Consider the following 12,283-nt stretch of genomic DNA (forward strand, 5'->3'; position numbering starts at 1 on the left):
GACATCAGCCATGGCGGGTAGCGATGTCCCCGATGTGGACTTCCTTGGGAAGACAAACATTTTCTCATGAGGGGTGGCGTTAGTGGCAGTGCAGAGCAGTGACCGAATAGAGTGGAGCGCATCGGGGAGCACATCCTGCCAGCGGGAGGTTGGAAGGCCCCTAGACTTTAAGGCTAGCAGGGCGGCCTTCCAAACTGTCGCATTTTCTCTTTCCACCTGTCCGTTCCCCCGGGGGTTGTAACTGGTGGTCCTGCTTGTGGCAATACCCCTAGTTAGCAGGTACTGACGGAGTTCGTCGCTCATAAACGATGAGCCCCGGTCGCTATGGATATAGCTGGGGAAACCGAACAGGGTGAAGAGGTCGTTCAGACATTTAATGACCGTGGCACTGGTCATGTCCGGGCAGGGGATGGCGAACGGGAAACGGGAGTACTCATCAATAATATTGAGGAAGTACACATTGCGGTCGGAGGAGGGGAGAGGCCCTTTAAAATCAACGCTCAGGCGCTCGAAGGGGCGAGTGGCTTTTATCAGGTGGGCCCTGTCTGGTCTATAAAAGTGCGGTTTGCACTCAGCGCAGACTTGGCAGTTCCTGGTCATGGTCCTGACCTCCTCAATAGAGTAAGGCAGGTTGCGGGCCTTGATGAAGTGGAAGAACCTGGTGACCCCCGGGTGGCAGAGGTCATTGTGGAGGGCCCGCAGTCTATCGATCTGCGCGCTGGCGCAGGTGCCACGCGATAGCGCATCCGGGGGTTCATTGAGCTTCCCGGGCCGGTACAAGATCTCGTAATTGTAGGTGGAAAGTTCGATTCTCCACCTCAAGATCTTGTCATTTTTGATTTTGCCCCTCTGCTTGTTGTTAAACATGAAAGCAACTGAACGTTGGTCAGTGAGCAGGGTAAATCGTTTTCCGGCCAGGTAGTGCCTCCAATGACGCACAGCCTCCACAATCGCCTGGGCCTCCTTCTCAACAGCAGAGTGTCTGGTCTCCGGGCCTTGGAGGGTTCGTGAAAAGAAGGCCACGGGTCTCCCCGCCTGATTGAGGGTAGCGGCCAGGGCAAAGTCGGACGCGTCGCTTTCCACCTGGAAGGGGATGGATTCGTCCACTGCGTGCATGGTGGCTTTGGCAATGTCTTCCTTGATACGGTGGAAGGCTAGGCGGGCCTCTGCCGTCAAGGGAAAAGAGGTGGACTTGATCAGCGGATGGGCCTTGTCCGCATAGTAGGGGACCCACTGGGCATAATAGGAGAAAAACCCTAGGCACCTCTTCAGGGCCTTGAGGCAGTGGGGCAGTGGGAGTTCCATAAGGGGACGCATCCGGTCGGGGTCGGGGCCGATAACTCCGTGTTCCACAACACAGCCAAGGATGGCGAGGCGGTTTGTGCGGAATATGCACTTCTCCTTGTTATATGTCAGGTTCAGGAGTTGGGCGGTGCGGAGGAATTTTTTGAGGTTTGCGTCATGGTCCTGCAAGTCACGGCCGCAGATGGTCACATTGTCCAGATATGGGAAAGTGGCCTGCAACGCATTTTGATCTACCATCCGGTCCATCTCCCTTTGGAAGACGGAGACCCCATTGGTGACGCCAAAGGGAACCCTAAGGAAGTGATAGAGGCGGCCGTTTGCCTCAAAGGCAGTATACTGGCGGTCCTCAGGGCGGATAGGGAGCTGGTGGTACGCTGATTTCAGGTCAATGGTCGAGAAGACGCAGTACTGCGCGATCTGGTTGACCATATCAGCTATGCGGGGGAGTGGGTAGGCGTCCAGCAGGGTGTAGCGATTTATTGTCTGGCTGTAGTCGATGACCAGGCGCTGCTTCTCGTCGGTCTTAACGACCACAACCTGGGCTCGCCAGGGGCTGGTGCTGCCCTCAATAATCCCTTCCCTCAGGAGCCGCTCCACTTCGGTTTTAATGAAAACCCTGTCCCCGGCACTGTATCGCCTGCTCTTTGTGGCGATGGGCTTACAGTCGGGGGTGAGGTTAGCAAACAGTGGGGGGGGGGTGACTCTGAGTGTGGAGAGGTTGCACCTGGTGCGCGGCGGGCAATTTGGGAGCTGCTGGCTGCGGACTGTGAGTGGGGGTAGGGGTCCACCGTACGCCATCGTAACACTTTTAAGGTGGCACTGAAAATCTAACCCCAGCAGGACGGCAGCGCAGAGGTCGGGCAGGACCAGAAGTTTAAAATGATCGTACACGGTCCCGTCTACTACGAGTGTCACTACGCAGTAGCCGCCGATGTCCGCCGACTGGGACTCGGAGGCCATAGAAATCCGCTGGTGCGCAGGCAGGACTGGGGGAGAGCAACGCCGCACCGTGTCGGGGCGGATGAAGCTCTCTGTGCTCCCAGAGTCAAAAAGGCAGATTGTATCGTGGCCATTTACCTTAATGTCCATTGTGGAACTGGCCAGCTGGTGCGGTCTCGCTTGGTCCAGTGTAACGGATGCCAGCGTAGGGGTCGGTGTGTTGCTGCGGGTATCAGATGAGGCGGTGTTGGGGGCCTGCTGCGTTCCGGCTGTCATCCAAGATGGCGGCGTCCATGATCCCCATGTGGCTGGAGGCGTCCAAAATGGCTGCTGTACCGGTGGTTCGCACATGGCCGGGGAGGCCCAAGATGGCGGCCCGCATGGCCCACACGCGGCGCTGCTGGGGTTCGGGGTGGCTTTGGCCCTGCAGACGTTAGCGTAGTGTCCCTTCTTCCCGCAGCCCGAGCAGATCGCGTTTTTCGCCGGGCAGCTCGCTCTGGGGTGTTTTGCCTGGCCACAGAAGTAGCATTTCTGGCCTTGGGGCACTGCTGTCTGGCCTTGGGACACTGCTGCGGTAGTTGGGCCGTTGCTGGGGTGTGGCTGGGGTGGCACGGCGCTATGAGGCGGTCCTACCGTGTCCCAGGCTGTCATTCCCCGCGGCGTCCACGGTGCAGAGGAGTAGGCATCCATGCCCCGGTAGGCTGCATCCAATGATAGTGCAAGTTCAGAGGCCTTGTTGAGGTCGAGGTCACTCTGCTCCAACAGTCGCTGTCGGGTGTAATTGGATCTGTGGCCCGCTACAAAAGCGTCCTGGATAAGTTCCTCTGTGTACACGGCGGCCTTTACATCCTTACAACCACAGGCCCGGCCAAGCACAGACAGTGCTTGAAGGTATTCCACGGTCGATTCCCCAGGTTGTTGTTTACGACTCCCCAGAAGGTGCCTGGCGTACACTTCATTCAGTGGGCGTGTGTACTGGTCCTTGAGGAGCTTGATAGCGTCCGCGTACGAGGTCGCGTCTTGGATGACCGAGTACACTCGGTGGTTCACTTTGGAGGTCAGGACATCCAGTTTGTCCTCGTCCGATTTGATTGCTGCGGAGGCGGTCAGGAATTTTTCGAAACACTTAAGCCAGTGAGTAAACTTGGTGGATGAGTCCGCCTCCCGATGATCTAAGTCCAGGCATGCTGGTGTGAGGATCTTCTCCATTATAAAAATTTTGTTAATAAAATTGATGCGCTATCAATTACTCATAAAAGACTGAGAGTTAAGAGAGTAACTAAAGGCTTTTATTAACAAAAGAATGAAGGTCTGCCTCGAGTGGTCGACCGGTCCAGAAATACAAAGGGCTAGGGAGCAGTCACCTTTATACTAGGACTTGTGGGAGGAGTCAGCCGAGGCATGTCCACGCATGTACACAGTGGAATACAAACAGTGGTTTACCACACCGAGGTAGTGCCGCACTGTCGGAGGGGCCATGCTGAGGGAGCACTGCGCTGTCGGAGGGGCAGAACTGAGGGAGCACTGCACTGTCGGTGGGGAAGTACTGAGGGAGCGCCGCACTGTCGGAGGGGCAGTACTGAGGAAGCGCCACACTGTCGGAGGGGCAGTACTGAGGGAGCGCCGTGCTTTCGGAGGGGCAGTACTGAGGGAGCGCCGCACTGTCGGTGGGGAAGTACTGAGGGAGCGCCGCACTGTCGGAGGGGCAGTACTGAGGGGTGCCGCACTGTCAGAGGGGCAGTACTGAGGGAGCGCCGCACTGTCGGAGGGGCAGTACTGAGGGAGTGCCGCACTGTCGGTGGGGAAGTACTGAGGGAGTGCCGCACTGTCGGAGGGGCAGTACTGAGGGAGCGCCGCACTGTCGGAGGGGCAGTACTGAGGGAGCGCTGTGCTGTCGGAGGGGCAGTACTGAGGGAGCGCCGCACTGTCGGAGGGGCAGTACTGAGAGAGCGCTGCACTGTCGGAGGAGATCTGCATTTCTATAGCGCCCTTTCACCACCTCAGGATGTCCCAAAGCACTTTACAGCCAATGAAGTACTTTTTGAAGTGCAGTCACTGTTGTAATGTGGGAAACGTGACAGCCAATTTGCACACAGCAAGATCCCACAAACAGCAATGTGATCATGACCGGATCATCTGCTTTGTTAAAGTGATGTTAGTTGAGTGATAAACAATGGCCCCAGCCTACTGGGTAACTCTCTGCTCCTCTTCTAGCTGTTTTGCATCAGCTGCAAATCCCCGTGTCTCTCAGGCCTTGAGCATAGGGACAGGAGGAGGCCATACAGCCCCTTTAGCCTGTTACCATAGGGACAGGAGGAGGCCGGAGGAATCGCCAGGATCCGTGATCCCCATTTACTTGTAGATCTTCTGACACTAAAGCTCAAATTAAAGCCGCCACAGACTCTTGCATTTTCATGAGAATTTGCTTTGTAGTTTTTTATTTTAAAGTGTAGTCAAAACACAATCACGCCCAGCCTCCTTACCTCAGTGTTGTAAAAGTGCAGACGGGACACTAGGCCAGAACAAGTGGAGTTTGATTCTGTGGCAGGACGTGTCTGCTGCACCACTCCAGTGAATGCAGCTTGGACCGAGGTGAACAAAACCTCTCTCCACTTCTCGCCTCCCCTTCTCCATATTATCTCAGTCCATGCCTGCATGCAGCAAGACCTGGATGACAGTCAGGCTTGGGCTGATAAGTGCCAGGTAACATTCGCGCCACACAAGTGCCAGGCAATGACCAACTCCAACAAGCGAGAGTCTAACCACCGTCCCTTGACATTCAGCGGCATTACCATCGCCGAATCTCCCACCATCAACATCCTGAGGGGTCACCATTGACCAGAAACTTAACTGGACCAGCCACATAAATACTGTGGCAACGAGAGCAAGTCAGAGGCTGGGTATTCTGCAGCGAGTGTCTCACCTCCTGACTCCCCAAAGCCTTTCCGCCATCTACAAGGCATCGTCGCTGGGTCAAAATCATGGAACTTCCTCCCTAACAGCACTGTGGGAGTACCTTCACCACACGGACTGCAGCGGTTCAAGAAGGCAGCTCACCACCACCACCTTTCAAGGGCAATAAGGGATGGGCAATAAATGCTGGCCTTGTCAACGACACCCACATCCCATAAACGAATTAAAAAAAAAGTCAGGAGTGTGATGGAATATTCACCACTTGCCTGGATGAGTGCAGCTCCAACAACACTCAAGAAGCTCGACATCATCCAGGACAAAGCAGCCCGCTTGATCGGCACCCCATCCACCACCTTAAACATTCACTCCCTCCACCACCGGCGTACCGTGGCTGCAGTGTGTACCATCTACAAGATGCACTGCAGCAACTCGTCAAGGCTTCTTTGACAACACCTCCCAAACCCACCACCTCTTCCACCTAGAGAAACAAGTGCAGCAGGCGCATGGGAACACCACCACCTCCAAGTTCCCCTCTAGATCACACACCATCCTGACTTGGAAATATATCGCCGATCCTTCATCATCACTGGGTCAAAATCCTGGAACTCCCTCCCTAACGGCACTGTGGGAGCACCTTCACCGCACGAACTGCAGCGGTTCAAGAAGGCAGCTCACCACCACCTTCTCGAGGACAATTAGGGATGGGCAATAAATGTTGGCCTTGCCAGCGACGCCCACATCCAATAAACGAATAAAAAGAAACTGTGTGTGTGTGTTGTGCCAGATGCTGCGCTGGGTCCCACTGCCAGCGGCACGCGGGGCTCGGACTGACGCCACACAAGGATCTTTGACCCCCAGTGCTCGGAGTGAGATGCTGAGCGGGCTGTGTTAGCCCAGCGCTGAAAGATGCGACAATGACTGTGATTTGAGTGGAGCGTGTGAAAGGCCGGGTGTTGCATTACCTGAAGTATCGCCTTGCGAGTCCTGAATCATACACTTTATCGTGGAATCTTACAGCACAGAAGGAGGCCTTTCGGCCCATCGTGCCTGTGCCGGCTCTTTGAAAGAGCTCTCCGATTAGTCCCACTTCCCCTGCTCTTTCCCCATAGCCCAGCACATTTTTTCCTTTTTACGTGAGTATCTCATTCTCTTTTGAAAGTTACTATTGAATCTGCTTCCACCGCCCTTTCAGGCAGTGAATTCCAGATCACAACAACTCGCTGCGTAAAGAAAAAAATCTGCTCATCTCATCTCATCTCTGGGTCTTTTGCCAATTAACTTAAATGCGTCTCCTCTGGTTACCAACCCTCCTGCCACTGGAAACAGTTTCTCCTTATTTACTTTGTCAAAACCCCTCATGATTTTCAACGCCTCTATCAAATCTCCCCTTAAACTTCTCTGCTGTAAGGAGAACAACCCCAGTGTCCTTACCGCAGCCTTTTTGCTGAATCTGATTCCTTTAAAGTTCTGGATCTCTGTCCTTCTGTCCTTCTTCATTGAAAGAAATTGGTGCAGATCCCTGTCTTGTGTTGTGTGGTGATCAGCATTAATCTGCGGTGGAGATTTTAGTTAAAGTGCTAGATAATTTGGTCTGAGGGTCGGTGTTAACCTGATTGGACCCACTTGGATTCCTCTTGTTGCTTTTTTAAAAATGAAATGCTCCTGTGCTGCTCACCTGAGTGAGATCGGTTTGTTGGATGAGGGGACGGTGGATGGTGCCCATATATGAGATCACTGTTACACAGGCCTCACTATGGAAACTCCTCCAAGGCTTGTTTGCAATGTCTCAGCCATGGCTCAGTTGGTAGCACCCTTGCCTCTGAGTCAGAAGGTTGTTGGTTCAAGTCCCACTTCAAGAGACTTTAGCCCATAATCACTCCAGCTGGGAGCGCTGCACTGTTGGAGGGGCAGTACTGAGGGAGCGCCGCACTGTTGGAGGGGCAGTACTGAGGGAGTGCAGCACTGTCGGACAGGCAGTACTGAGGGAGCGCTGCACTGTTGGAGGGGCAGTACTGAGGGAGTGCAGCACTGTCGGAGGGGCAGTACTGAGGGAGCGCTGCACTGTTGGCGGGGCAGTACTGAGGGAGCGCCGCACTGTCGGAGGGGCAGTACTGAGGGAGTGCAGCACTGTTGGAGGGGCAGTACTGAGGGAGTGCAGCACTGTTGGAGGGGCAGTACTGAGGGAGTGCTGCACTGTCGGAGGGGCAGTACTGAGGGAGTGCCGCACTGTCGGAGGGGCAGTACTGAGGGAGTGCAGCACTCTCGGACAGGCAGCACTGAAGGAGCGCTGCACTGTCGGAGGGGCAGTACTGAGGGAGCACCGCACTGTTGGAGGGGCAGTACTGAGGGAGTGCAGCACTGTTGGAGGGGTAGTACTGAGGGAGTGCTGCACTGTCGGAGGGGCAGTACTGAGGGAGTGCCGCACTGTCGGAGGGGCAGTACTGAGGGAGTGCAGCACTCTCGGACAGGCAGCACTGAAGGAGCGCTGCACTGTCGGAGGGGCAGTACTGAGGGAGCGCCGCACTGTTGAGGTGCCGTCTTTCAGATGAGACATTAAACCGAGGCCCTGTCTGCTCTCTCAGGTGGATGTAAAAGATCCCACGGCTACTATTTGAAGAAGAGCAGGGGAGTTCTCCCCACTGTCCCGACCAATATTTATCCTGCAACCAACATCACCAAAAACAGATTATCTGGTCATTTATCACATTGCTGTTTGTGGGAGCTTGCTGTGTGCAAATTGGCTGCTGTGTTTCCTACATTACAACAGTGACTACACTTCAAAAAGTACCTCATTGGCTGTAAAGTGCTTTGGGACGTCCTGAGGTTGTGAAAGGCGCTATAGAAATACAAGTCTTTTTATCTTCAGTTTTAGAATGAAATAGACGGATTATAAGAACAGACTTTGTGCAGGAATCATGTGTTTGACCGCTCGTGTACGGTGGAAATCGCCTGTTTAGTGTTTTTTAATTTTACACTTAGTAACTCTCTCTTCCAGGAATTTCTGGAAGATCAGAAATATAAAGATGAAGAAAACCTGGCAGAAAATCTGGAATCTTTCAAAAGTAAGTTACAGAATATCCCCGTCGCCCCCGGTTATCTCCGTCAGTGCCAGTTACCTGGTCAGCCCTGGTTACTCTCACCATGTAAGGTGCTTCTGTTGCTGCTGAGTATCCCTCTCAGTGCTGGGTACCTCAGTGGGTAATGGGTGCCCCTGTGAGTGCCGGGTACCCCTGTGGGTGCCAGCGATTCCTGTGGGTGCCGGGTACCCCTGTGGGTGCCGGGTACCCCTGTGGGTGCCAGCGATCCCTGTGGGTGCCGGGTACCTCAATGGGTGCCAGCGATCCCTGTGGGTGCCGGGTACCTCGATGGGTGCCAGCGATTCCTGTGGGTGCCGGGTACTCGATGGGTGGCAGTAATTCCTGTGGGTGCGGGTACTCGATGGGTGGCAGTGATTCCTGTGGGTGCGGGTGTCCCTGTGGGTGCTGGGTACCTCGCTGGGTGGCAGTGATTCCTGTGGGTGCCGGGTGCCCCTGTGGGTGCCGGACATCTCAATGGGTGGCAGTGATTCCTGTGGGTGCCGGATATCTCAATGGGTGGCAGTGATTCCTGTGGGTGCCGGGTACTCGATGGGTGGCAGTGATTCCTGTGGGTGCCGGATATCTCAATGGGTGGCAGTGATTCCTGTGGGTGCTGGATGTCCCTCGGTGCTGAGTTGATGCCTGACTGAGTTGGATTCTGATCTGTGCGGGGTTTGCACATTGCTTGTTACACTAACAGGCCTGCTGACAATCTGCCGGTAAAATCCTTTCACAGCTACACAAAGGGCAGGCCACATTAACGCCTTTGTGCTTTTCTGTCTCCCATTTACTTTACACAACCTCAAGCTTCAGGAACTGTGGTTAAAATTCAATTACCCATCGCTGGAGATGGCAAACTCTTTACATTCTCTTTAATGGATCTTGCGGAGATGGAGTGTGGACTTGATTGTCAGACTCGTACTAACAGATCTCAGCAGAATGGAACTGCCCTCTACATTATTTACAGCTTACAGTCAAATAAATCCCAGTGAAATGGCCACTTTATCTCCCTGTGGACTGGTAAGGAAGGTGGCACCTTAATCATAGAATCTCACAGCACAGGAGGAGGCCATTCGGCCCATCATGCCTGTGCTAGCTCTTTGAAAGAGCTCTCCAATTAGTCCCACTCCCCCCCTGCTCCTTCCCCACACCCCTGCAAATTTTTCCTTTTCAAGTATTTCTCCAATTCCCTTTTGAAAGTTACTATTGAATCTGCTTCCACCGCCCTTTCAGGCAGCGCATTCCAGATCACAACAACTCGCTGCGTAAAAAACAATATTCTCCTCATCTCCCCTCTGGTTCTTTTGCCAATTATCTTAAAATCCATGTCCTCTGGTCACCGACCCTCCTGCCACTGGAAACGGTTTCTCCTTATTTACCCTTCATGATGTGTGAACATCTGTGGGGCAATTGCCCCTGATGTCCCCCTTCACCATCTGGACAGTGTGATTGTTGGGTGGGAAATCGTTGGGTGAATTGTCCCATCCCATCCCCCAAGATGTACAATTTAAAAACAAATGATTCTTTTGGTCTGGGTGACCGTGGCGAGGCCGGCATTGATTGCCTGTCCCTCGTTGCCCCTTTGAGAAGATGGTGGTGGGCCTTCCACTTGAACCGCTGCAGTCCCGAGCGCGCTACTCGGAACTCCGGCACGGCATGAGAGCCCCAGGTGGGCAGAGGAAACGCTTCAAGGACACCCTGAAAGCCTCCTTGAAAAAGTGTAACATCCCCACCGACACTTGGGAATCCCTGGCCCAAGACCGCACAAAGTGGAGGAGAAGCATCCGGGAAGGCAGCGAACACCTCGAGTCTCTTCGCCGGGAGCAAGCAGAAGCCAAGCACAAGCAGCGCAAGGAGCGCACATCAACCCAAGCACCCCACCCACCCGCCCCTTCAACCACCGTCTGCCCCACCTGTGACTGAGACTGTAGGTCCCGCATTGGACTCATCAGTCACCTGAGAACTCATTTTTAGTGTGGAAGCAAGTCATCCTCAGTTCCAGGGGACTGCCTAAGAAGAGGAAGAAGGTGGGCCTTCCACTTGAACCGCTGCAGTCCCGTGCGGCGACGGTACTCGGGTAGGGAATTCCAGGCTTCTGACCGATTGATGATGAAGGAACGGCAGCGTATAACTCTCCGTTCCTGTGACTCTGGCCTCTTGCGCATCCCCGGTTTCCATTGGCCCACCAGTGGTGGCTGTACCTTCGGCTGCCTGGGTCCTAAGCTCTGCAAGTCCCTCCCTTAACCTCGCCGCCTCTCCTCCTCTCCGCCCTTCCTTTCAGAGGCTCCTTAAAACCTGCCTCTTTGACCAAGCTTTTGGTCACCTGTCCTAATATCATCTCCTTATGTGGCTCGGGTCAATTTTCTGTCTGATAATCGCTGCTGTGAAGCACCTTGGGACATTTTACTACGTTAAAGGCGCTGTGTAAACACACGATGTTGTTATGTTGCAATGCCATGAAAACAGGCGGGGCAAAAGACTTGGCCGATTACTGGCTGTGATGAGGCAGCAATAATTTCAGCCGCGCGCGCGTCTGGTCAGCGCAGAGAGCTGGCCTCGTGCCACTTTACAGGGCGGTGACTTGGGTTGTGTACCCCAAGGCTCTGGGGTAGAAATCGCCATGCGCTGCGCCCCGTTTTCTTCAGGCGTAAAGTGGGCGCGAACGCACCAGTTGAGTGCGGGGACGTGCTACCTGCGCGACCATTGGTCCCACCGCTAAATTCGTGGCAGCTGGGGGGGGGAGGACTTTTAGGCGCTTTAGGCGGACGTTGGGGCTCCATGTACACAGATCACTAGAATGTAGTAGCCAGGTACAATTAGTAAACAAAGGCTAATGGACTGTTAACCCTTATAGCCAGAGGGCTAGAATATAAAGGGGAGGAAGACTTTCTTTCTTTTACAAAGCCCTGGTTTTAAAAAAAAGAAAGACTTGATTTTCTCTAGCGCCTTTCACGACCTCAGGACGTCCCAAAGCACTTTACAGCCAATGAAGTACTTTTTGAAGTGTAGTCACTGTTGTAATGTGGGAAACAGGGCAGCCAATTTGCACACAGCAAGTTCCCACAAACAGCAATCTGATAATGACCAGATCATCTGTTTTAGTTATAACAACAGAAAATGCCGGAAAAACTCAACAGGCCAGGCAACATCCGTGGAGAGAAAATAGAGTCAACGTTTCGGGTCAAACCCTTTATATAGACTATATAAAGAGGCACAGGGAATGAAATAGATTAAGAGGCCAGGCTGGGAGAGAACAAAAGAGAAGTGAAGAGACATTAAGAGGTATTCAAAACGAGACGAGATGGTGATAGGAATGGTGGAGACAAAAGAAGGCTCTAGATTAGGTGTGAAATGCGCTGGCAGAATGGGAGACAGCTGCCATGTGGGAGAGAGAGGGGAAAAAAAGGAAAGTGGGAGGGGGGGGAAAGGCCAAAACAAAGGTGTGGATGAAAAATATAAGTAAAAATGTGATGGGGGCCGAGGTTACGATCTGAAATTGTTGAACTCGATGTTGAGTCCGGAAGACTGTAAAGTGCCTAATCGGAAGATGAGGTGCTGTTCCTCGAGTTTACACTGAGCTTCCGTGGAACAATGCAAGAGCCCGAGGACGGTGAGGTCCGAGTGGGAATGGGGCGGTGAATTAAAGTGACAGGTGACCGGAAGCTCGGGGTCCCCCTTACGGACTGAACGGAGGTGTTCCGCAAAGCGGTCGCCCAATCTGCGTTTGGTCTCCCCAATGTAGAGGAGACCACATTGTGAGCAGCGAATACAGTACACTAGATTGTGAGAAGTACAAGTAAATCGCTGTTTCACCTGGAAGGGGTGTTTGGGGCCCTGGACCGTGGGAAGGGGGGAGGTATAAGGGCAGGTCTGTTTTAGTTATTTTATTTGAGGGATAAATATTGGCCCCAGGACACCGGGGTTAACTCCTCCTGCTCTTCTTCGGAACAGTGCCGTGGGATCTTTACACTAATTGACGTGAGACAATGTCCAGTAAATGCTGCTGTGGAATAGTGAAACAGAATGAACATCAACCATTCCAGCCCCAG

The 12,283-nt window shown here is 53.5% G+C and overlaps 1 protein-coding gene across 2 annotated transcripts in view; it reads left to right on the forward strand.

Annotated features, from left to right (window-relative positions):
- Nucleotides 1-12,283, forward strand: part of LOC147101614 (allograft inflammatory factor 1-like) — a 50,271-nt gene that overhangs the window by 13,004 nt on the left and 24,984 nt on the right. For both annotated transcript variants that reach the window (XM_085965318.1, XM_085965317.1), the window contains exon 3: nucleotides 8,153-8,219. In XM_085965318.1, the coding sequence (XP_085821444.1) occupies nucleotides 8,153-8,219 (67 nt within the window). The remainder of the gene's footprint in view (nucleotides 1-8,152; nucleotides 8,220-12,283) is intronic.

Source organism: Somniosus microcephalus, chromosome 23 (genome assembly GCF_052327205.1).
Source record: "Somniosus microcephalus isolate GS21.2 chromosome 23, FLI_Smic_1.0, whole genome shotgun sequence".
NCBI classification, from domain to species: domain Eukaryota; kingdom Metazoa; phylum Chordata; class Chondrichthyes; order Squaliformes; family Somniosidae; genus Somniosus; species Somniosus microcephalus.